The sequence below is a fragment of the Crotalus tigris genome, unplaced genomic scaffold, assembly GCF_016545835.1.
Source record: "Crotalus tigris isolate CLP2741 ecotype Arizona unplaced genomic scaffold, ASM1654583v1 scf7180000024316.1084291, whole genome shotgun sequence".
NCBI lineage: Eukaryota > Metazoa > Chordata > Lepidosauria > Squamata > Viperidae > Crotalus > Crotalus tigris.
The window spans coordinates 323656-348418 of NW_024100488.1; the positions used below are offsets into that span (position 1 = coordinate 323656).

The following is a 24763-nucleotide window of genomic DNA, read 5'->3' on the forward strand; positions in this document are numbered from 1 at the left end:
GTGACGTGGTAAAAGTCTCTCTCGCTCTTCTTGCGGAGTTGGCCAATGGCTGGCCACAGCTGCAGCCTGTGTGGGCTGGGCCTGTAACCGATACCCCCCAAGACATCTACCCTGGGCAACTGTCTCTAGAGCCAGAAGACAGAGAAAAGAGTCCTGAGTGTACTGAGACCTGGAGAAAGGAGAAGAGACATGGCCACCAAAGGGAGGAACGTGGAAGGCACCAGCGTGGCCTTCCACTTCCCTTGGACTCTCTTGTCTTAGTGAGGCAGAGCTGACGTGGTCATCCAACCACAGAGGACCACCTTCCCTTCTTTGTGTCAAGGACAGCAGGGTCTTCTACAAGGTAGATGTTGGGTGGCCTTGGTGGACCGCCATAAAGTGCCTTTGACAGCCACAAAGTTTTGGAGCCTCCACTTGAGGTCCTGTGGGAAAGAGCACGCTATTTCCCACTTAACCATGAATTTTGGCTTCACGCAAGAGCAAGTAGCTTGCGTGTGTGAAGTCTTACAACAAGGGGGCAACATCGAGCGCTTAGGACGCTTCCTCTGGTCCCTGCCAGCTTGTGACCACCTGCACAAGAATGAGAGTGTCCTAAAGGCCAAAGCGGTGGTGGCCTTCCACCGGGGCAATTTTCGAGAGCTCTACAAGATCTTAGAGGGCTATCAGTTCTCACCGCACAATCACCCCAAACTTCAGCAACTTTGGCTCAAGGCTCACTACACCGAAGCGGAGAAGTTACGCGGAAGGCCGCTGGGAGCTGTTGGAAAATACCGGGTGCGTCGCAAATTCCCTTTGCCTCGGACCATCTGGGACGGGGAGGAAACCAGTTACTGTTTCAAGGTAGGTCTTCGTGGCATTGTGTTTTGTCCAGTGGTATTTCTCAACTCTTGTGGATATCCCACTCCTATCAAAGAAAACTCTGTTTCCAACATCCAGACATTTCAATTTTTCAAGCACAAAAACCATCGATAGTTCTTTGAAAAGTTTATATTTGGGATAAAACACCTGACGCTCCAGAAAGGTCATCTCTTGCCTAAATCTACTATGTTCTTCTAATTATCCTTCTGTATTTCTATCACACTCAACTCTGGGGTCAATTTATTTCCAGTGGAATAGCTTTTACCTAATTGCCATTAGGATATTTTATTTTAATTTTTAAGCTCTGCATTGCCTCTGTTTCCTCTTTCATGGACCTACCTACTCTGTACGCCGCCCTGAGTCCTTTGGGATTGGGCGGCATATAAATAAAATAAAATAAATAAATAAATAAATAAATACACTCCTACTTTCTTCTCCTGCTAAAAAATCTCTCATGCTGACTCCCATCTCTTTGGTTTTGTTTTTTTCAACCCTTCCATCTTACTCTTTTTCCCACTAGTCTTGCCATAATGCTGGTTTGATACAAGAAACCTGCCCTTTGAAATGTACTTTTAACCATTGGTACATAAAACCTTTTCAGGCTGAGCGCTGCCTTCGGTCTTTGGAAACTGGGATTCTATTTCAGAAACTAGAAAGGGGAGAAGACAGAAATGTTTCTTGGGTGAAGATTAAAATTTTGCCTGACTTAATTGTCGTTAATTTAATTTGTTAAATAATTAAAGATCTTTACAGGATCTCTCCCTTGGGTTTACACTTTCCTTTTTTTTTGTCATGGAAAAAAAGGAAAAATTTGTAGCCTGTTTTAAAGGTGCCCTGAATGTTAGACCCCAGACTTTCAGGGGTTGTGTAAGGTTCAGAAATCTCACCCTACATCAGTGCTCAAAACTTTTTAATGTCTTGCCTACATCTTTAAAAGTCTACTGAAAATACACAATGCAAGATTTCCTGCCATTCATTCCCTGTTACCTTTGCCTCTGTTCATCTTATTTACTGCAACATTTAGTCTGGGAGGTTATTGGGCAGGGGGTCTCTTGCCTGCTTTGGTCTTTCATGCCATTTCCTACTTCCTCTGAATTCCTCCAGAAACATTCTGAAATAATCATCTGAGGAAGGCCATAATCCTGCATCTCCAAGAATATTCTGGAAAAGTTTCAAAACACATATATTTTATGCAGCCTTTGGCAGGCAAGAGATAATATATGCCCTAGCTCTGTTATTACAGTGAAGCAAGATTTTCCTTCACCATTAAATTACAGAAACGGCCCAAGCCTTCAGGCTTTGCAAAAATTTCGCCCTTGATTAAAAATAAAAGAAGGGGATGGTGATTGACTGCTTATTTTTGGAAGACAACCAAGATCAAAGAACAATGACATTGCCCCCTATGGGTTACATTCTAACATTTAACCTGACCTTGAAATATATACACTTAAAACAATACTGTGTGCTTTTGAAGTTGGTCTAACTGCAAAAGAGGACAAAGTTACTTGCAGCAGTTAAAATAAAAAAATAAAAAAAAAATTTTGGAATCGTAAGAAAACCGCAGTTAGGTTACTGATTCTGGATTCCTGCAAAAAGAAGCTAAAGACCACTAAATGCATTTATAGCAAATAAAGATTTGGTTGCCCCAGCTGGAAAATGTTTAGAAATTAACAATAAAAATGCTAAAAAAAAGCCTGAAGTACTATTTCTGTCTGGGAAGGTTAAAGAATTTAGAATCTCTGTTTTTTTTTGGGGGGGGGGGGATTTAAGTGAGGATTTGATGGGGCCTTGCAGTATTACAATTAGTGCAGAGAGGAAATTTTTGCTTTTAAAATTTTGGTCTGATTATTGAGAATCCTTAATTTATGATTACAACTGGGACAAGAATTTCAGTAGCTACATGATGTCGCTGTTAAGCAAGTCACTAGGTGACCAGACCCAATTTTATGACCAATTTTACTGCTGTTGTTAAGCAAAGCTAGCTCCCCCATTGACTTTGCTTTTGGGAAGCCAGCATGTAGAGTCACAAATCATAATTACACAACTGCAAGATATTGCAACCATCATAAATGTGATCCAGTTGCCAACCTTTTGAATTGCAATCACGTGAAAGGGGGTGGTATCTTTGAGGACGGATTGTAAGTCACTTTTTCTGAGGCCGTCGTAACTTTGAACTGTTAAACGTCTGTAAGTTGCAGATTACCTGTCATGCTAAGTTCAATGACTTTCCGCTCTCCTACAGGAAAAATCCCGGAGTGTGTTACGGGAATGGTATATCCACAATCCCTACCCATCCCCTCGTGAGAAAAGAGAGCTGGCAGAAGCTACTGGGCTGACCACAACTCAAGTCAGCAATTGGTTCAAGAATCGGCGCCAGAGAGACCGTGCAGCAGAGACCAAAGAGAGGTGAGGGGGCTTCTCTGCCAGCAGAGAATTCAAGGCGGCTATTCTGAATTTATTTATTGATTTGTAAAGTTGGTTAGCTGCCCATTTTGCCACAGAGTAACTCTGGGCAGCTTACAATATTAAGTTTTAAAAAAATTAAAATTCAGCAGCAGCCTACAGAAAATGGCCTGGGGCCAAGGGCAAGAAAATGGTCGTGGGGCTAGACATGCAGATAGTGGCTAGGGTGAGCCAGGAAATGAGGACCGAGGCATGAGCAGGTGTAGAACAGAAGGGTTGAGGGAATCTCAGCTGAACGGGAAGCAGACGTAAATATTTCCCTTGCTATTCCATCTTCCATCCCGCTGCTTCTGCCACTAAGTCAGCATTTCTCAACTCCGGCCGTTTTAAGAAGTGTGGATTTAACTATACGTTATGACTAATCAATGAATTTTTAAAAAAATGTCCGCAAAGTACTGTACAGTCCCCAAAGTCAAGAAGGTGGCAGTGACTGATCAGCTGAAGCTTTGCCTAGTTTTTATGTAAAACACAGATAAAATAGGAGAAAGAAAGAGTAGTATGATATTTGCTGCCTCGAGTTAATTCTAAAGTAGTAAAGATGGAATAAAAATCTAATTGATCAAACTACAGATAAAAAACAGGAGGGGCTTTAATCACCCCATTATGGTCACCCTCTTGATTTTTCTGACAATGTGCTGCAGTCACGCCTGAAATATCCCAGACCAGAGAAGGCTGAAATATTTATTTAACACGTGCAACTGATTAGATTACTTTAAGACCAACTGATTTAGTTGGCATCTTGGCAATAGAATTTCGGAATCATGCGGACTTAGGCATTGTCTTTTTCTTTTTGGCTGCAGGGAGAATGGCGAGGGTGGCCTTCTGAAGGAAGGACAGGGCCTGCCCCGAGACAGACACGTGATCCCCAGCTCTGAGGACGAAAGCTCCCTCATTGACAGCCCCTCACTGCTCTATCCTGCCTTGCAGCTTTCAGTTCCCAAGGGATCCTCTCTTCACAATGCCCAACGGGTGGATTACCTGCAGAACCAGCCTCTCCACAATGGCCTCCTGGGGTCCCTCACTTCCACTCTGGTAAATCTGGGGTCCTGAAACAATAGAAAAAGACACTGCCACATTCTCAGTGGATTGCTTCTTTGTTCTAGCCCCCCCCCCCAATATGTAAGTATTCCCATTTCCAATTGAAAGGATCATCACATTGTGTCTCTTTGTAAGAGGGGAAACTGCTACAACCATATTGAATCATCACATTTGATGCTGAGGAAAAAACTAACCACGCTCCACGGGATGGAAAATGTCTTGTGTTTTTCTAATTGTGAGAAAAGCTTGAAGCCATCTGATCTGAAATGTCCTCTATCTGCACGTTCCCTGAATGCCCAAATTCTTGATTTTTCCACTCTCTGCACCCTAAAATAACAACAGGAAAGTCACTTAGCTGCAAAAACAGCTATAGAACCAATCAAATGTAAAGAGCAGATGAGTAACCAACAGCACAGAATCAGGAGTTTAAGGTGAGGATGGGTGTCTGCAGCAGGAACATCTGTTTAAAGTAGACAGCATCCAATTAAGGTTAATTAGGACTTAGGCCTGGACAGCTGAGCACATACAAACACTTGTCCCCTAGAGAGAACAGATGCAATTTGCGTATCTTGCCACAGTGCCAAGAACCTTAATGACTTGAATAGAGAACCGTATTTGAGGGGTTTTCGAATGGAACCTGGAAAGGAAGGAGACAGAAACAGCCTGCGACTGATCCTCTGCTGGTGGTTCTTTTTGCAGAGATTCAGCAAGAGTTCATAGGATTGGGATAACCCTGGAATATCCTTCTTGAAAGGTGTGGGATGGGTATTTAGGCCTTTTGGGACGGATTGCTTGAATGGAATCCAATGGTATGCAAGTAGTTCATCAAAGCCAAATCACATTTTTCTGCCATTTTTTTTTAAATAAATGTAAGATTGAAAAACAAGTTTATCTTGGGCCAGATTCACTAACTCTTGGTTTGTGTCCAGGTTAAAAAAACCTACTGTCCACTTGTTTCCTTCTTGCACAAATTTTTGTGTGGTTGTCAGTCTGTCTTGCCTCTTTACCGACCTGTCATGGCTCCAAAGAAAAATGTTACAAGGTACAAGGATATTCTGTGGTAATTTCTGGAATTAGTGGCAGAGGCTGCAATTTTCTATTTGAGGATATGTCCTAACTGATTGGGATTTATTTTTAAATAGGCATGCACAAGACCGCACCATGGGCTTAGAAATCTCTAGGGCAAATATTATTTCTATGTCAAACTCGTGAAGTAATAATAATAATAACAGTAGTAAAGTTGGAAGGGACCTTGGAGGTCATCTAGTCCAACCCCCTGCTCGGGCAGGAAACCCTACACCATTTCGGACAAATGGCTGTCCAGTCTCTTCTTAAAAATCATCATCAGTCTCTCAGGTCCAGATCTACATTTGCAGAATGGGGATACGGTATTAATAATATTGCTGTACTTTATAAACCGGGATGGCTCAGTGGTTAAAGACGCTGAGCTTGTGAGCTGGAGAACTGACAGCCTGTGTTCTGCATGATAGGGTGAGATACCATGCCTTGCCCCAACTCCTGCCCACTTAGCAGTTTGAAAGCATACAAATGCAAGTAGATTAATAGGTACCACTTTGGTGGGAAGGTAACAGCGTTCCGTGCACCTTTGGTGTATACCCATGCTGGCCACATGACCAGGGAAAATGTCTTCAGACAATGCTCCCTGTTGCCTTTCACTTTCACAATCACCCAGCTCAGATCAGAGAAGAGACACAGAGGCACCCAATCAGTTAATTTTACTGCGGTATTTTATTTTAATTATAAATAGAGTTTGGGGGGGGGAACTACCAATAAATATATAAATAGGTAAAAACAATGGAAAAATCCATTGAAGTTTAAAACAGCATTTCAAACAGAAACTGATCTGTGCATAGAGGACACAATCAAAAAGAATAAAGGGATGACTCAGCATTCTGCTGAAACAAATTCCAGACCAACCAAAAATATAAGAGCTTGATTTAAGCTCTTCCTGCAGACAAAATTCTCCCTTCTCAATATGAAGCATTAACCCTCCTTAGCTCAGAACCAGTTTAGTCTCTTTAAAACTTCCTAACTCTCCTTGAACAAAAGCAAATCTACAGAATTATTCCTTCCTTGGGATTTTGAAGTACTGGCCCACCTAAAAAGGTCAGTGGAAACTCAATGCCATCCAGAGCAAGCTATGAAATGGACTTGCCTCAGTTAAAAGTTTAAAACACCTAGAGACCTATATAATAATACTATATAATAAAGCTTCAAACTTGGTGTGAAAAAAGCAAGTGTATATGGACCTCAAAAATTCCATTTGTACTTGCCAAATATGGAACTAAATTGCTGGTAACTAAGGGGTAGCTTTAAGAACATCTATGGCACAAAGCTGTAGGAGAGGAAGATCAGATAAAAGCTTAGACAATATATATAAATCTTAGTTTTTTGTCTCCAGTTCATTAGAATTATTTTTTAAAATAGATCCTTTCAAATGGTTTTGTGCTTTTAGATCAAGGATAAAACTTAATATAAAATCTTAAACTTGGCATGTTTTCCTGTCATCTAGAGCTACAGATTCCTTTTACTCTTGCTGTTTTCTTCCTGCAGTTGATCCTGCTTTGTTCAAGACCACTAGAGATCAACTTTGGACACAGGTAGAACAGCCTATATAGTAGTAACTGGAACATCTGGAAATCTGGGGGGGGGGGGGAAGCCCATCTACCTATGTTTTCATTCTGATCAGGAAACCCAAACACATAACGTCAGATGAAACATTGGTGGTAGAATACGACTTAAGGCTAAACAAGGAAAATAGATGGGGAAAGCTGATGTCTTGGGGAGACATCGGGTTAAAATGATCTCCTTCCTTGTTGCTTCTCTATTGCCCTACATTCCCTCTGTCAACAAGACCAGTAAAGCTCCTATTGCTTGATGCTTTGCTAAAAATGGATAGGCACACACTCTATTGCAGAACCATGGGTAGGGAAGTTCCAATTTCATCAGCAGAGAGAGGACTCTGGACCCCACTGAACAGATATACATTACCATCCCGGGGGGGGGGGGAGAATCATGGAATACAGCCTAACAAAGAGGTGTTGCCCACTGTCTGGATGCTGGGAATGGATTTCTCAGCAAGCAGCAGATGGAAGGGTTTGGGCGGCTCTGGTTCTTCATCACCACTGGAGAAGTCGTCTCTCACAATTCGGTTGTTGAGGCGGCTGAATCGGCGAGCTTTCATGCTGTGAGAAAGGGAATGAGCATAAAAAGAAAGTTTAGAACCTAACAAGAGGTTTCCTGTTGGAATTATCTGTCTAGTCACACTGTACAAGTAGTCCTCAACTTACAACCATATATTTAATGACCATTCAAAGTTACAACAGCATTGGGGGAAAAATTGAATTATCACCGGTCCTCACATGAACTGCCGCAGCATTTCCATGGTCATATAATCAAAATTTGGGTGCTTGGCAACTGGAATGTTGTAAGTCGAGGATTACTTGTACATGAGTCATTTAACAAATGTAGTGATATACTGTGGAAGTCTACACGCCTTGCCAAGATTGGACACCCCAGTTCCACAACATGGCCAACTGATTCTCCAGAGAATTACCTGATCCCATTATTCACTGTTGCCCAAAACAAAACATACCAATATGGCTTCCGCTCCTGCTTTGTCATCATACGCCACAGCTGGGCCAGTTCCCTTGTAGCTGCAGTGGAAGCCATCCCTGGGCAAGTGCTATGAAGAGAAAACATTTGTTTGATCAAACTCACGAGAAGCAGGCAGCCAAGATATTGTCAAAGTCCCTAAATCCCCCAAAGGTTTCAAGAAAACAATGTTTCTATAGTGAGCATTATCCTAGTCAGGAATTTGACCGCCAGGAGTTCAATCTTGACAGGGCTCAAGGTTGACTCAGCCTTCTATCCTTCTGAGGTCGGTAAAATGAGAACCCAAATTATTTACAAACAGCTTAGATAGTGCTGTAAAGCACTATAAAGTGGGTATAAAAGTCTAAATGTTATTGCTAGCCCAGGCCAAATGTTCTGCAAATAGTTTCTTCGTGCCTAAATGACCTTGGTAAGTGTATTGTAGTGATTTTTTTTGTATTTTTTGACATATTTATTATATGTTGTTGCTTTATTGCTAAAAAGCCTGGTCTTTGAGGATTTGCTCCCTTAATTATTTGTCCATTTTTGTAAACTTTCCCTAAATGCTTCCTGTTAGCAATATAGTAGTTACGAGACTTCAAATCTATATTGGCCTTGAATTTAAAAGTCCCTAGTTAAATCTGAACATAGCAAAGAGCTCACTGTGGCTGTAAGTAAGTTAGCCCCAACTTCAACTCTATAAGAATAGGAAGAAGGGACAATAATTGATATTACAGGTCTATTCTAGCAGTGAAGATATACGGGTAGCCTTTGATTTACAACAGTTTGCTTAGTGACCATTTGAAGTCACAACAGCATTGAAAAAAGTGACTTTATGACCATTTTTCACACTTAACAACCGTTGCAGCATCCCCAGGGTCACGTGATCCAAATTCAGACGCTTGGCAACTGACTCACATTTATGACGGTTGCCGTGTCCCCGAGGTCATGCGATCCCCTTTTGCGACCTTCTGACAAGCCACGTCAATGGGGAAGCCAGATTCACTTAACAGCCATTTTTCCTAGCTTAACAGCTGCAGTGATTCACTTAACAATTCTGGCAAGGAAAGTCATAACATGGGGCAAAACTCTCTTAACCCGTGTCTCGCTCAGCAACACAAATGTGGAGCTCCATTGGGGATCATAAGTCGAGGACTCCCTCTATATTGAGAGAAAATAAAATGCTGCACGCCTGCTAATTGTAGGAAATGCCTTAGTTCAGTGGTTCTCAACCTTTTTAATGCCGCGACCCCCAACCAGTCGTAAGTCGAGGACTACGCAACCGTTCGTAAGTTGAGGACTACTCAACTGGTGCAGCACCGTTTGCAGAATGGGACTTTTGGTGGGCTCGGCAGGGCAGAGACAGTCTGGACAATTCCTATTGGCTTTTGAAAGCCAATAGAATTAGACTCTATTCAAGAGAGTCTATTCTATTGGCTTTCAAAAGCCAATAGAATAAAAGGGAGTAGCACAGCTAAGGAAAAGGGGGAAAAAAATGGCGGACTGCGTTGTTTGGCGACCCCCGTGAAATGGTCGTTCGACCCCAAAAGGGGTCCCAACCCACAGGTTGAGAACCACTGCCTTAGTTGGCTGCAGTTTAGTCTCCCTGAAAGCAATTTGCTTTCCCATTTTTCCTCACCGGATGAAGTGCTTGCGGTTCAGGCGACAAAACATGATGAAGCCGTTCACGCACTTCTTCTTCAGCGGCAGGGGAGGCGAGCCATGGGTGCGTTTCTCGCCGCTGGCCGGTGGGCGCCGGGCTCTCCTGCCCGCCCTCTTCTTCTTCTGCTTCTGCTTCTTCTGCCTCTTCGGCTGGGGTCCCTGCGGCGCCTTCGCCCTCTGGCAGGGGGTCCAGGTGCTGTCGCTGTCCTCCTCACTGGGGGATGCTGGGCCTTCGGGTCTCACTGGGGGGGCCTCCTGAAACTGTAAGGGGCAAGAAGAGGCCAGGGACATGGGAGCTGATATCCAATAATTGCCTGGATAATAAAACAGAACTTGATCTAGGATGAACATAACTTCAGCCATGTTGGGATGTGGAATTCACTAGCCTGAACAGTAAAGCATAACCATGGGCCAGTTGATTGATTGGAGAGGGTGGGCTCCTGCAGGTGGCCATCTACGCTGTGATTGGTTGTGGGGTCCAAAGGGGGAGGTTCCCTTTTTTCCCGCCTTTTTTTCTTCTGTCTGGGCTCTGTATTGCTGTTTGGATTTACCTCAGGATGTAATCTTGGCTGCTGTAAATGTTAACATATATTTATTTAACATTTATATATGTATATGTTAAATAAATAGATTTGACATTAATATGTTAACATATATATACAACTATATATTGTAGTTATATAGTTTTATATGTGTGTGTGTGTGAGAGAAAATATTGAAATATTTAAATTTTATAATTAAATATAATATTCTATATTAATATAATATAGAATATATATATTTAATATTTTCTCTCTTGCACACACACACATACACACATATATAAAAATATATAACTATATAACTACAAGTTTGTGTCAGTGTCTCTGACTTTATTTTGGATCCTTGCTGTGCAATTCCATGACAAGTCACTTAATCCCTAATTAAATTAGGATATAATACAGGTAGTCCTCGATTTACAACAGTTCATTTAGTGACCATTTGAAGTTATAAGGGCACTTTAAAAAGTGACTTATACCATTTTTCACACTTATGACCACTGCAGCTTTCCCATGGTTACGAGATTTACATTCAGATGCTTGACAACTGACTCATTTTATGACAGTCGTAGTGTCCCAGGGTCATATGATCACCTTTGGTGACCTTTTGACAAGCTATTGTCTCTTCTGTAGGTATTTAGGTTAAGGTTTTATTAAAAGTTGGTAGGATTTGTGAAACTCTTACTAAAATAAATGGGGGGAAGCTGACCTTGTCTGAATTCTACATGTCTTTTAGTGAGACAGAAAAATGACATAAACATCATGTCCATTGTGTCATAAAGAGTCAAAAGTGACCAAAAGATTGAACAATTACAACATCTATTGTTTCTAATCACTGCTGTTCAAGCTCAAGATGCTGCCTCTGATCCTTTAACCAATATACAACTGATTTACAGCTGTGGTATCAATAGGGTGTCAATTAATTTCTTCAGTTCTGTTTTAAAGCCACAGGAATATAGGTGACAATGGCTACCTTTTGGACAGATAAATATAAAGTATATAGGAGTAGGCCTTAATAAGAACATTAGAAGATTCCATGACCTGATTTCTCTGGCTCACAAATTAACAGTTCCATTCTTCACAACCCATTTCCCACCTCTTTGATTTGTTCACTCCACGAGGCTATTATTTCATTCACTCTTGACATGGGGCTGGACTCGGTTTTATCTGCTTCATTGTAGGAAAGGTAACAGTGATCCAGCGTGAATGCTGACTGCAAGAGAAGGAAGAAATCAGAGGGATGGCATTGTAAATGGAATTAATGAAAGCGGGGGAAGGAAAGAACAGAAAAGAATATTAGGCTTCAAATGTAAGTTTTTACATGAATGTATATAACAGTCACCAACCCTGTCTAAAATACCATTCAGTCTTGTTTCCTTATCATTTAAACTGAAGTTAGTTTGGATCAGTTTAACGATGCATGATTTGCAGAGTTGTTAACAACTGGGACAGTGTCTTACTCTCAGAGTTGCTTACTGAAACTTAGAAAGACTATTAAAATAAAAATAAATAAGCAGTAAGAGCCAAAGAGTTTGACCACTGAAGAGACTGCATATTGACCAAGATATTACACATTGTAGATCTTAAGACAGCACATAGCTCCCAAAGACACTCTAAAAACTATTTCTGAAATGCCATGGTAACTGTGTTTAGTTTTTCTTTCCTGTTCTAGAATAATTTACTCCTATGTTTTCTCATTTCTTTACTCTGTTGAGAGTGTGTCTGTGGCACACAACTCAGATGCCAAGGGTGGCCTTTATCTTAAAACAAACCTGCATATTCCAGATATAATCCAATCCCATCAACTGCAACTGACCAAGCTCACCAAGGTCTTCAGAGAATTATTAGCTACCCTACATTGTAACTGAAGGTTACAAGGGCATTGATGGTCTTCTGAATGCAAAACCTCTGCTCCATCATTAAGCCATTCTTGGCTTCTCAGACTGCTTTTCAGGCAAGTGCACATACTGTATAAGAACATAAACAATTTTCACTGGACAATTATACCATATATGCAATTAGTCTCAAGCCAAGTATGTTAACCAGTCTCCACTGAAAAATATCCTGTGTGAGTTAACAATAGGAAACAGTGTTGCAGTTATTCATTAACTTTCCCGAGTCAACCTTTGATATTGCAATCAATTACAAAGGACAAGTATATGAGAACCACCTCAGATGGAGAGAAGTAAAAAGGACACACGACACACCAGGCTGCCTTTTTCAATCTTGGCTATTTATATCTGGAACAACAATACAGCGACCCAGTACGGGGAGATTTAAGGTGTCAGACTAGCAGCCGGTAAGCCCAAGAAATCCAATCTCAGCTGCAGAAATTCACTGGAAATTGAGTCATGGCGATTGGACTTTTCTTAATGAATCTAGATATGAATTTAGCAAATAAAGATATAAATCTAGCAAATATACCAGAAACCACACATCATGTTGCATGATGGAATTTATAGTTTCAGGCTTCTGGAAAACAACAGGTGGGGAAAAGCTAGAATTCAGACTCTGAAAGCTGAAATAGATGAATAGAAGATGAAGAAAGAATGTAATATAGGAAGCTGAGTAACAAAGTCCTTACCTTTCTCAAAAGTGTTCCAGCAGGATTATGAGAAAAACTGCTGGACTGAGGAGACAAATACACATCTTCGAATAATACTGCAAAGAAGTGAAGTGTTCTTTGAAAAATGTTTTAAAGGTCCTCTGCTTCCCTCATCCCATTTCAAGAGAAGGTTCAAGAAAAGCAAGTTTTGTCATTTGCTCTCCATTTCCCTCTTTTCATCTCGTTCATATGTCACATTTACTGGAGAGTAACACTCTTCCTTAAGAATCACACTGCAACATTGCAGATACCTGCTTCCGGTGATTCATAAAGTCTTGGGGTGCTCCATGTTTAGTTCCCACAGAAATTGTTGTCCATAACAGGCCAATAATGTTGACAGTTTTAAAATATTCCACTTCCCCAGGAAATCTTTCTAAATACACTTGTTCTGCTCATAGAGGAGAACAAATCAGCTCAGGAGGGAATGGGACTATGGTTACAACGCCATCCTTTTTGGTAAGAAATATGATAAGCTTTTGAAAAAAGGCTGCCTATCAAACTGATCTCATCCAGGTTAAGGATTCCCTCCCTCCTTGCTGTCAATTTACCTGGAGAAAGTTCCTCTTGAACACCTTGGAGAATATGTGGGGGGAGTAGCCGAGCAGGAGAAGAGAAAAGCGAAGGGCTCAGCCCCAAATCAGAACAGCCGTGGCTTTGGGTTCCAATCCCAGGGGAACATAGCTGCATATTTCCCACTGCAATATCAAATGAGTCAAATTTACAGGCTATTATTTACAGGTAGTCCTCAACTTATGACCTCCCAAAATTTCTGTTGCTATAAGGGAGACATTTGTTGAGTGACTTTTGCCTCATCTTATGACCTCTTTGCCATAGTTGTTAAGTGGACCTCTGCAGTTAAACAAGTTAGTAACCTGTTTGTTAAGTGAATCTGGCTTCCCCGTTAACTTTGCTTGTCAGAAGGTCTGAAAACAGGACCTTGGGACATTGCAACCGTCAGAAGTATGAGTCAGTTGCCAAGTGTCTGAATTTTAATCATGTGACCACAGGGATGTGGCAACGGTCATAAATGTGAAAAATGGTCATAAGCCACTTTTTTCAACGATGTTGTAGCTTCGAACAGTCACTAAATGAACTATTTTAAGTTGAGGACTACCTGTATTTCCACATACAGGATGTCCTTGACTTACGACCATTCCTTTAGCAAGGTTCAAAGTTGCAATGGCACTGAAAAAAGCGACTCTCAACCAGTCCTCAACAACCATTACAGCATCCCCACTGTCACATGATCAGATCTGGACACTTGGCAAACGGCAGACACTTACAAACGGCTGCAGCATCCCAGTGTCACATGATCGCCATTTGTGACTTTTCTAGTTAGCTTCTGACAAAGTCAATGGGAGAAGTCAGATTCGCTTAATGACTGTATGACCTACAGGGATTCGCTTATTATAGCAAAAAACAAAGGTCATAAAATCAGGGGAGATTTACTTAACAGCTGCCTTATTTACCAATGGAAATTTTGATCCCAATAGTGGTTGTTAAGTCAAGGACTACCTGAACTCATTTTAAAAGCAGATGAAGTAATAAGAAGCAAACCTATTAACAGCACTGCTACCTCTCAGTAATATTTAGTAAGCCTCTTAACCATTAAAGCATACTGAATTTCATAGAGCTTCATTCTTACTAAACTTGATGCCTTGATCCCCACCAACCCTTCAGCAGCGCCTTTGTTGAACTTTGCTGTCTCTTTTCAGTCAAATACTTACTACTGGAGAACTTCAAAGGGGACTGGATGGACAGCCAAGGACTGGATTGGGGTTCTTCTTCATCCTCTTCTTCACAAGAGGAATAATAGTGCACCAGCTCCTGCCTGTAAACAATTGAGATTATTTTCTATCAAGACAATGAAGAGACAATATGAGGCAAGAAAAAGGACTACAGAGGATTTTTCCTATTTGGGGGAAGAAGATGTAATTAATCTTTTAATGGCTGCTTTTGGCTTACAGAGGTTCCATTTGAACACCATCCTCAAAGCTTTTTCAGTTACAATTTTATTCTCCCCATCTTAAATTCCCCTCAAACCACCTATTACAAAGGAAACTTCCTCTGTTTTGAATGAAGGCAGGTAAAGAGGTCTAACTTGTATTAATCATATCTGATAACACTTGTTATTTGATAAGATTAACACAGTAAGACACGGTCAAATATAAGTGAGCAACTGAGGTCAGTAATAGGAAGTCTAAAAAGCCCTGTGTTTCATCTGCTTTAGAACGGAGATGGCGTGCTTCTTGACTTCAAAAAGTCCTTGTCTGTCTTAAAAAGCCACAAACATTTTAAAAATGGCCTAATACAGACCCACAGCGATTTAGGAATTCAGTTTTACAAAATATGAAAATACAGCATTCAATTCCTACCTCACCAATGTGTGTCCAGGGCCCCCACTATATTGATGCAGTTTATTGTAAGCCATTTGTGCTGAATACATAGAAAATGTATTCTCATCCCTACATTCCTGGTCGCCATCAAAATTCCAGCCTGTTTCAAGGATAGAGGGGGAAAAAAGTTAAACTCTTTAGAATCCGATTTATATTCTGTGGGTTACAAAAAATAAGTTTTATTGTAAACAAAATTGGAATAGAATAACATTTTCCCTATGTTAAGAATATCTTTCTGAAAATTGATAAAAACCAGACCTGAATCACGAAGGAAGGAAGGATTACATGCTCATGTATGCATGCATGGGTTAATATTTAATATAGATGAAACAATTCTAGAAAATAAAAAATGTAAAGTATTCAGGGTGGATTGTTTTTAACAGACTAGTGGATTTAGCAGAGATTAGCAAGGATTTTGCTAAACTACTGCATGCCATGGGTTTAATGAGAAAATCTATTTCAAGCAACCAAAAATATTTGCATCTTAATGTCATGTTCTGTCTAAAAATACTTCAGCGGGTGAAGAAGCCTCCCTATTAAAGTGACTTATTGGAAACTAGCAGAATATTTTTTTCCTGCCCAGTTCATAATTATTTGGAATTCATTGCCATGCCACATAGACAGTAATGGCTTATATAAACATATGGAAAGGATATATTCCTTGCCTGTTAGTAATTAGAGTGAAGCAACTTGTTTAGAGACACATGGCAGGGTAAAGTACTGAATGCCAGACCTTGGGCTGAACATCAGGATTGCAAACATCAAACGGCTGCTGATTGGTTATTGTGGGAAACAGAATGCCAGACTAAGAAAATTGTTAGTCTTACAAAACAGAATTTCTTATGTCCAGACACCGACAGAATCTAATAAATCATTTTTTTCCTTTGATGGAAACAAGCCCTCATTAACCTCTCCCATATTACGAGTTATGATGTCTGGCACAAAAGAGCAATTTATTCTCTACTGATTTTTTTTTTTTACAAAGCAACAAAGAAATTGCACCTGTAGGATCAAATGGGAGTCCAATTTTGCTAATATCCAGAAGATTAGTGTTTGCAGGCTGGTTAGGATCTGGTAATGGACCCTTAAAATTGGGAAAGGAAGTTGACTGCTTCTGGAAGGATGAAAGGATAGAAGACACATCTCCCACATCAGGCAGACTCTCTTCCTCCAGGTGTGGGACAGCATGGACAGAGTCCTTTCCAGCCTCCAGAGCAAGGTACTTGCACACTTTCCTGTTCACACCACCACGCCGGTCTATAAAACAATGATGATGCAACCATGCTCAAGGAGCTGAATCTCAGGTTTGACAGTATCTGCCTCATCAAAGCAGGAGCCATAAGACGCTTCTCCCATAAGAAAATTCTGCACTGAGTTTATCCAGCTGCAATACCAATTTCCTTAGCTCAATCAGTTCTCACATTTTTTTTATTTTCCTTTTTAACCTCCCCAGAAGGGCAAAACCCCACTTATCTAGTTTTTTTCTTGGCTAAGCTATGCAACTATTACACAGTACCTGCTGGCCATCAAAAAGCAACAAGCATATTATGTCACACCCACTACCTGCCTCTGCCTGGTATCAACTCAAGATCCAAAGAGGACAAGAAAAAATGTCTAAAACTACTGAAGTCGTCAATGGATGTGCTGCAATGGCTGATTGTGCAGAAGAAGGAAGCAAAACCTACAAAGCACAACACACCAAAGCAACCAGTGTGGAAACCCCAAGCTTGTGGAATACTTCCCAGACCTGATTTGCGGGTCCGTCTCCTCTTTCTGGGTTTCTTGTAGACGCCCCGGGGTTTGGGATTTTTTGCCCGTGGTGTGACTTCTCTGCGCTCTCTCTTCAGGGCAGGTGTCACCACCTGCTGAGATCCAACTGCTTTTAAGAAAGAAAAAATACGGACCACAAGTTTTGCTCAGGTATATCCTCTGCACTGTCTAACCATGGGTGTTCTCTGCCTCTATTCTGGCATTTCCTACCTTTTTGCTCCCTGCCACGACCTTGGAGCAGTGACCTGGCTCTATCGATGCTTGTCTGCAGATGTTCAATATAACGAAGGACTCGGAGCAGGATTTCTTTCTATTTAAATATTAAAAACACAAAATTAAAGAGCAGAAACAAGAAAAGAAACACCTGCCATTTGTATTCAGTATAGTTTGGAATCAGGACATTAACTCTGTTGTACAACTGGGCCCAATTTGAATTTCTGTGTAGATCCAAAATTATAGAACATTCCTTTAACATTTATGATAAATTATTTTATTATAATACCTTTGTCAACCTCTTACAACTGGTCTGCAGTGGTATGGGTAACATCTGAGCCAATTCTTTAAGTGTGTTGGTGTAGTTATTGCGTTTCCTTCTATTAAAAAGGAAGAGAGAAGGAATGTTAGATATTTCTTATAAATACATAGACTCCCTTTCTCTATACACTAGCACTTGCTATTTTTATTCTCCAGATGCAATGCTCTCATTGTCCAAATACAGAATTTAGCATCCTAAACAACCTAGTACTATCCTTTGGATGTTATTAAATTGTCAAATATTAATATTTAATACATTAATATCACTGGAAGAACTTTTAATGCCTTCCACTTCATTCTATTCAATGCGATAGTCTCAGATAGATGCATATATGTACTATATCATATATAACTTAGAGCTGTATTAAAACAATCTTTGCTTAACTTGATAGTAATGGTTATTATCATCATCATTGAAAATATTGGATTTTAGGTTGTTTGCTTTCTTTCCTTACCTGTCATCACAATTTTGTTTGTAATTGTTACTGTTTGCTTGCATTTCCTCAGAGCAAACCCACCCTATTTGGTCCCACATCTGTAATGAGAGAAGTGAAGAGAAAGTTTCTTGATTCCTGAATCATAAAACACAAGAAAAAAAACCTGTGATGGGGAAAGTGTAAAGAGTTTGAGAGGAAACCTATTAAGAAAATGTTTTTCAACCTTAGCAATGTTAAGAACGTTAAGACTTCAACTCCCAGAATTCTCCAGCCAGCATACTTGCTAAGATTAAAAAACATTACTATAATAGGACAAATTGCATATACAATGGAGTAAAGGAATTAGGAGACAGGAGTTCCTCAGAGGAAGACCCCTAAAACAAAGAAAATGTTCCCTGAATAGAATGCTCCATTTTGGAATTAAATGGAAAAGAATGCTATATTTTCTTGCATGGGCTAAATGGAAAACAGACCTACAGAACTCATATGCCAAATATCTACTATATATCTGCAGGGGCCTCAAGACTACAATATCAGCTATCAAGCTCATTCCAGACACCAAGAAGAGCTGTGCTCCAAAGAAAAGATCACAAGTGGTACAGATTTGTTCCAAAAACAGGATCTGGTCAAAGCACCAAAGAGATCAACACTCAAGAAAGTAATGGCTATTGCAATTGTTCTGTTGGAGGATCCTGAGGAAACAGATGTTGTCATTGCTAATGGGAGGAATAAAGTGCCACTGTGATAGATAGGGAACCCTGAATTGACTGGGGAGGAACTATGGAGAGGAAAATTGGCTACGTTTTAAATAAATAATGAAATTCAGTCAATCAATGGGGGGAAACACCAGTACAGTAAAAAAAAAACAAACCCAGTGAATTTAGGGATTCAAAATGGCAGTGAAGCTTCTAGAAAGAGATTCTCCAGGAAGAACAGAAAAGTGGGGAACAACACTGTTATGTGAACTATATAAGAGAGAGACAGCATGAGAGAGCATAGGGGAACAGATCTGTTTTTCGGGGGTATCCTATAATAATCAAACAGCGGTGAATAGCCCATCCAAAAGGTAAACGTTGGTTAACTTTCTTGCACGCTACAAACTGAAGGCCAGAAAGGAAATAACAGCCACTTGTGACTACCCATAAAAATCCTGTTTTTGAGAGAGAGTGAACCCAGGTCCCGCCTGGAAGTCCTGGGGGATAAAGATTATTTGGGAAGGGGGTAGTATAGAAATAAAACTTTATTTCCGAGAGGAGAAAATAAAGGAAGGTGTCAACAGTCTAGATTTTGAAAATTGGCCATTTTCATCAGATTTTGCTGGAAGGCTTCCCCTCCGGGAGATCCGAAGTTGGTAAGGATGGCAAATTGATGTCAGGATGAGATGCAGAAAAGGGGAAAGGAAGAAAAAGAAGGAAGAAAAAAGAAGGGAAGGGAAAAAAGAAAGGGGAATTGAAGGAAAAAAAAAGGGAAGGAGAAAAGGAGGAAGGGGGAGAGGGGGAGAAGGAGAAGACGATGATGATGATGATGCTCATGAGGCAGAATATAGCTAATTTCTCTCTATGGGGGCATCAAAAGCCCTTCCCCCCCCAGCCTGTCTGAGGAACAAATCCCTCTAAGAGATTCAGCCAAGGGATCTCCTTTGCACCCCATTTCAAGCTCACCCTCCTCTCTTTTGACCAGCTTGCTCAAAACTGAACCCCCATCCAAGACATAAACCACAATGGACACCATGCATCCCCAGACCATCATGGCTTATTCCTTAAAACCAAGTTTGGCTGCTCAGGGCTACAAACCATCCAGCCAGGCTTGGCCTGAGTTAGAAAAGAGAATCCAGAAGAGTTTTAGCCAAAGAGAGGATAACAGTTTATGTATATTTTTTGAGGGGGGTGGGTGGGAGGAAGGAGGAAAGGAATAAAGGATGAGGAAGATTGGGGGACACCCCCCAATTCCTCAGATCTTAGTAAACTAGCAATGGGGGGGGAAACATTCATGGCAAGGGAGGAGAGCAGCTGATAGGATCTCCTCAGGATACCTTCGCTGCCTTTATGGCGGACACGAGCACGAAGGGGGGGAGGGAAGGGGGAGCGGGAAGCAGCAAGCACAGCGGCGCGTGCTCGTGCCAGGCCGGGGCCCGCGCAATTCAGGGGCGCGCGCGGGGGAGCGCGTGCCGGAGTGGGCGGAGAGGGAGAGGCGCTCGCGGGAGGGGCGGAGTTTGCCCATGAAAGGCCAAAGAGGCGGGAGGGCAATCCCTCCACCTCACAGGGCAGACGGAGGGAACCGATTGGTTCCTAGGCGGAGGGCGGGGAGGCGGCATTTAAGGGAAAGAGAGGCTGGCCAATCCGCTGGCGTGGCTCTCGTTCCCGCCAAAAGGCGGGAGTAGACGCCAGTATAAAAGGCGGGGGTTGCGTGCTGTGCTGGTTTTTTTTTTTTTGGTGGGATGGGATGTAGGGGATGGATTGCTTTGAGGGATGGCTGCAGACTGGCCTCGCTCCTCCGTCGCTGTTGATCAATAGAACAGCGCTCTTCAAGCTTTACGAGTTGAAGGTGTGTGGACTTCAACTCCCAGAATGCTCCAGCCATGCTACTAGAAGCACTAATGTATATACTATATTTCAGAGAGATAACTGTGGTGCCCACCCCTATTAGACTTATCCACAAATAAATGGTGGAATATATTTACACAAATGCATCCCAGCCTGACATGCAAATGATGTAGATGCTCAATAAAAATCACATTTAATGTATTTGCCAAAACTGGTCTGGTAAAAGATCTTTGCAGGTCCTAATGTTTTTAGCCTATTTAAAAGATACTCCTTTTACATTTTTATTTACCTTTGAAAGAAAATAAACCCACACAAGCTATAAATAATTGTCATAATGCCAATAAAAGGTTTTAGCCAAGAAATAATATGAAACAAAGCATAATCGGGGAAAAAGTTTTCCAAAATAAATATTTTTATTATTGGCTTGAACCATGAGATGGGCAGCAAATAAATTTGATAATTTTTGAACTAAATAATATAAATAACACTCTTGAGAAAAAGGACTCACCCACAAAGAGGTTGCTTTCTTCTCATCCTTTCATTTCCTTTGAAATCCCTTCTTTCTGACCCCAAATAATGTTTATTCAAACAATATTGATTTAGCTCTCCAAGGCAATTGTGGTTTTCATAGAACTACCTTTCATACCATTTTGTGTAACAAACAAAAATCAATCTCTGAAATTTCACACACAAATAAAAAGCTAGCTGTTTGCAGATAGGAAAACTAGCCTGTAATGAGTGACCTTTTCACCAAGTTTATATTCCTAGATTATGCTTGCATTTTGCTGGTTGGGATTGTATATTTATTTATCCAGGCTGTATTCACAGCTGTGCTTGGTTCCTTTCACCATCTGAGCAGCTTAACAGGTTTAATGAACTATCCATTCGATAAAAGCTTTTATGATGCCTGTGATTTCTTTCTCCGCAGATAAAAATATATATTTTTATAGGCTTCCCTGATATAAAAAATATATATATTTTTAACTTTTAGGAGATACTTACTTGCTGAATTTTCCTAAGTGGAGAATAAACACACTCTTTAGAATTCTGGGATCATCCAATTTGTGGTGATTTCTCTCCCACCCCCCTCTGCCTCTGTTCCTATAGCTTTAATGGTAACATCACAAGCAAAACAAAGCAAGAGGATCTAATGTTTACCTTGAATTGAGTTTCTTTGCAGGGAATGTTTGTATGAATCATGTGGCTTTTTCACAGCAGCCCAGAGGCTGAAAAATTAGGAGGTTCTGAGATAGCAGAAGATCGATCCCTGCTGTATTGCTGTCTCCCTCCCCCCCCCATTTGAGGGCTGCAACTCTGCAATATGATCACAACTTTGCTGCACGTCTCATCCCAGAGAATCTAAAATGCGTTTGGTTGTTCCTGTACATCTTCTTTCTTCCTCCCTTTTCTGCAGCAAAGCACAGTTTGCATCAGCTTTTGTATGCCGACTGCGACTTATCAGATCTAATTTTTATAAACATCAGAAGGCAGAGGCAGCAGAGGGAGAAATGAATCAGGGTTGGACCAGACGTTTCTGATTGCACACGAGGCGATTTTTGGAGGGGTCGTTTCTCGCTTTTGATGGCACTCCTTTGCACTGGGGGATGACAGCCGAGATGGGTAGGTAAGTCAGATGCCAGCTTTAATTGGAGTCTTCCAAAGAAATCCTCTCCCTTGTTGCTTCTTTGTCAGGAGTATTTACTTTCCAAATGTGAGGGTGTGATTCTATGTCTTGCTTTTATAAGACTAAATCTTGCAACATACTGTACATCTGATAGAAGGGAATGTTTATAACTCAGGGTTGAACTGTGGGCTAGCACTGGTGAGGTTACTTCGTTTGGAAATGAAACTAAATAAAACTAAGAAAATAACCAAGCTTGGGGAGCACCAAGGACCCCATAGTTGTCCTCCTCCTCCTCTACACAAACCTCACTCCCTTCTAACACTGATGATGTTACTTAGTTGGTAAAGAAACGTCTACAACAGTGGTTCTCAACCTGTGGGTCGGGACCCCATTTGGGGTCGAACGACCATTTCACGGGGGTCGCCAAACAACGCAGTCCGCCATTTTTTTCCCCGTTTCCTTAGCTGTGCTACTCCCTTTTATTCTATTGGCTTTTGAAAGCCAATAGAATAGACTCTCTTGAATAGAGTCTAATTCTATTGGCTTTCAAAAGTCAATAGGAATGGTCCAGGCTGTCTCTGCCCTGCTGACCCCGCCAAAAGTCCCATTCTGCAAACGGTGCTGCACCAGTTGAGTAGTCCTCGACTTACGACTGATTGAGTAGTCCTCGACTTACGACTGGTTGGGGGTCGCGGCATTAAAAAGGTTGAGAACCACTGGTCTACAAGAAAATAACCAAGCTTAGAGAGCACCAAGAATCCTACAGTCCTCCTCCTCCTCCACTCCACAAACCCCACTCCCTTAAAGCATTGATGATGTTAACTAGTTGGGTTATGAAATGTCTGCAAGGAAATCACCAAGCTCAGAGAGCAGCAAGGACCCCAAAATACAGCAGCTCGTGTCAACTCTACAAACTCTTTTGTTTTGTCTCTGTGTGTCGGAACCGTGACACCTTGTACATCTGATGCTTCCTTGCTATACATGTGGACAATTTAAATGTTTCTGATTCACAGACGTGAGTAAAGCAGCGAGTATGATGGCGAAACCTGGCGGAATTTTCAGCGGAGTTTTCTCCTCCTCACCCAGCCCCATTTTACCGAGGCTTCCTTTTCCTCAAGCATGGAAGGTGATGGGACAACGATCTGCAGAGTTTTAAAAACCGGAAGACTCTCCTTAACGGAGCCCAAATGGCCCCACTCTTGTGATGGGTAGCTTGGAGAATTCATCCTTCGCGAAGCTGCACCAGTGCTCGCTAGCCGCTAACGCAACCTCCCCGTTTGTTGTGGACATCCCCTATTTGGTAAGTGACAGCCTGACTGCTCTGCTGTCCATCGTGGGCAATCTGTTCATCTGCACGGTCATCTTGCGGAACAGGAAGTTGCGTTCCACCGTCACCAATTATTTTCTGCTCTCGCTGGCTGTGGCAGATTTCCTGGTCGGGGCGGTGGTCATCCCCTGTGCCCAGTTCACTGATGTGGGGTTGCCCCGGTCCAGGCCACAACTGTGTCTCTTGATGCTGTGTTTGCTCTTGATGTTTACCCAAGCCTCCATCTTTGGGCTACTGGCTATTGCGGTGGAGAGATACATCTCCATCCTGAAACCGTTCCAGTACCAGTCTCTCCTGAGCCCCCGCAAGTCCCTGCTGGTGATTTCGGCTTGTTGGCTTCTGTCGATCTTGACCAGCCTGGTGCCTCTGATGGGCTGGCACGACCCCTTGCCTCCCAACAGGGAATGCCTTTTCAACAGCATCATCACCAGCACCTACATGGTTTACTTCAATTTCATGGGGTGCATGCTGGCCCCCCTGGTGGTCATGCTGATGCTGTACGGACGCATCTTTTCAGAGGTCAGGTGTCAGATCCGGAAAGTGGCCGAAGGGGAGGTCAATATCAGCGCCCAAAAGAGACGCCAGATCATCGCGCGCAAGGAGCTGCGGATGGCCACTTCGCTCTTCCTCATCCTTTTCTTCTTCATCCTGTGTTGGCTGCCGCTTCACATCCTCAACACCGTCATGCTCCTGTGCCCGACCTGTTGTATCCCCAGTCAGCTGACCCTGGCCACCATAATCCTCTCCCACGCCAACTCTGCCATCAACCCGGTGGTCTACGTCTTCCGCGTGCGATCCTTCCGAGATGCCCTTGAAAGCACTCTCCTCTGCATCTGCAGCTCCAGCCCGTTTTCCACATCTGGGAGGATGCCTGCCAATGTGTTGGAGGTGCCGCCACTTCATAACACTTTCCTGCCAGGCAAGTGAATTTAAAAGCTAGAGATTTGGGGTCAGAATTAGGATATTTTTTTTTCCTGTTGGTGTTAGGGTTTGATCAGGGGTGTGATAGTATTTAATGGAAAATGCTGGAATTAGTAAATATATCCCCAAATATCCCTTCCTTACCAGAGATTTTAAAAAATAGACATTTTAAGGAGGAAAGAAAAGGGCATTTACAGGACTAAAAATACTTATTTTCTCTGAATTAAAACACATGTAGGCATGACCAGTCTCAAACCTCTGGATAAAAAACTCTGTTCCAATCGGTGAGAGATACCTGGCTGCAAAAATACTCTTCATTTGGTTTGATCCAAGAATCTTTAAGATAGGCTGCCTAACCAGGTGGTGAAGACATGAGGAAAGAAGGCCCAATGACTTGTCCTGTCAGAAATGTAATGTGTACTGTCTCCAAG

At 41.8% G+C, this 24763-nt stretch overlaps 3 protein-coding genes across 6 annotated transcripts; 2 read left to right on the plus strand and 1 right to left on the minus strand.

Annotated features, from left to right (window-relative positions):
• Window positions 1–19759, plus strand: LOC120299873 (homeobox protein six1b-like). Of its 2 annotated transcripts, XM_039325152.1 has the most exons (5): window positions 1–840; window positions 3101–3264; window positions 4122–4353; window positions 11357–11484; window positions 18432–19759. In XM_039325152.1, exons 1-4 carry the CDS (start codon window positions 457–459, stop codon window positions 11363–11365), a joined length of 789 nt encoding a protein of 262 aa, XP_039181086.1. In that variant the 5' UTR covers window positions 1–456; the 3' UTR covers window positions 11366–11484; window positions 18432–19759. The 2 variants fall into 2 exon arrangements, with proteins under 2 accessions (XP_039181086.1, XP_039181085.1); XM_039325151.1 differs by lacking the exons at window positions 11357–11484; window positions 18432–19759 and having other exon boundaries at window positions 4122–5245.
• MEIOSIN (meiosis initiator) lies at window positions 6106–19972 on the minus strand. 2 transcript variants are annotated; one of them, XM_039325146.1, is made up of 14 exons: window positions 19950–19972; window positions 17936–18015; window positions 17449–17539; window positions 17157–17256; window positions 16924–17055; window positions 16179–16433; window positions 15156–15276; window positions 14508–14611; window positions 13329–13475; window positions 12760–12836; window positions 11272–11388; window positions 9614–9897; window positions 7976–8065; window positions 6106–7565 (listed from the first exon to the last, which is right to left on the minus strand). In XM_039325146.1, the coding sequence occupies exons 2-14, from the start codon at window positions 18013–18015 to the stop codon at window positions 7394–7396; spliced, it is 1770 nt and encodes a 589-aa protein (XP_039181080.1). In that variant the 5' UTR covers window positions 19950–19972; the 3' UTR covers window positions 6106–7393. The 2 variants fall into 2 exon arrangements, with proteins under 2 accessions (XP_039181080.1, XP_039181081.1); XM_039325147.1 differs by lacking the exons at window positions 6106–7565; window positions 7976–8065 and having other exon boundaries at window positions 9847–10208.
• Window positions 18962–24763, plus strand: LOC120299872 (adenosine receptor A1-like). 2 transcript variants are annotated; one of them, XM_039325148.1, is made up of 3 exons: window positions 18962–18983; window positions 21875–22084; window positions 23098–24763. In XM_039325148.1, exon 3 carries the CDS (start codon window positions 23289–23291, stop codon window positions 24336–24338), a length of 1050 nt encoding a protein of 349 aa, XP_039181082.1. In that variant the 5' UTR covers window positions 18962–18983; window positions 21875–22084; window positions 23098–23288; the 3' UTR covers window positions 24339–24763. The 2 variants fall into 2 exon arrangements, with proteins under 2 accessions (XP_039181082.1, XP_039181084.1); XM_039325150.1 differs by lacking the exon at window positions 18962–18983 and having other exon boundaries at window positions 21781–22080.

Bases quoted from the DNA above. Each gene is read 5' to 3' on its own strand.
- MEIOSIN (XM_039325146.1), bottom strand. From the start codon at position 18,015: ATGTGGGACCAAATAGGGTGGGTTTGCTCTGAGGAAATGCAAGCAAAC. The intron at 16,434-16,923 runs GTCTGGGAAGTA...ATTGTTTTATAG, and splicing joins GAGACGGACCCGCAAATCAG to ACCGGCGTGGTGGTGTGAAC. The intron at 15,277-16,178 runs GTGCAATTTCTT...TCCTTGAAACAG, and splicing joins ACTCCCATTTGATCCTACAG to GCTGGAATTTTGATGGCGAC.
- LOC120299873 (XM_039325151.1), top strand. From the start codon at position 457: ATGAATTTTGGCTTCACGCAAGAGCAAGTAGCTTGCGTGTGTGAAGTC. The intron at 841-3,100 runs GTAGGTCTTCGT...GCTCTCCTACAG, and splicing joins AAACCAGTTACTGTTTCAAG to GAAAAATCCCGGAGTGTGTT. The intron at 3,265-4,121 runs GTGAGGGGGCTT...TTTTGGCTGCAG, and splicing joins GCAGCAGAGACCAAAGAGAG to GGAGAATGGCGAGGGTGGCC.
- LOC120299872 (XM_039325148.1), top strand. From the start codon at position 23,289: ATGGGTAGCTTGGAGAATTCATCCTTCGCGAAGCTGCACCAGTGCTCG.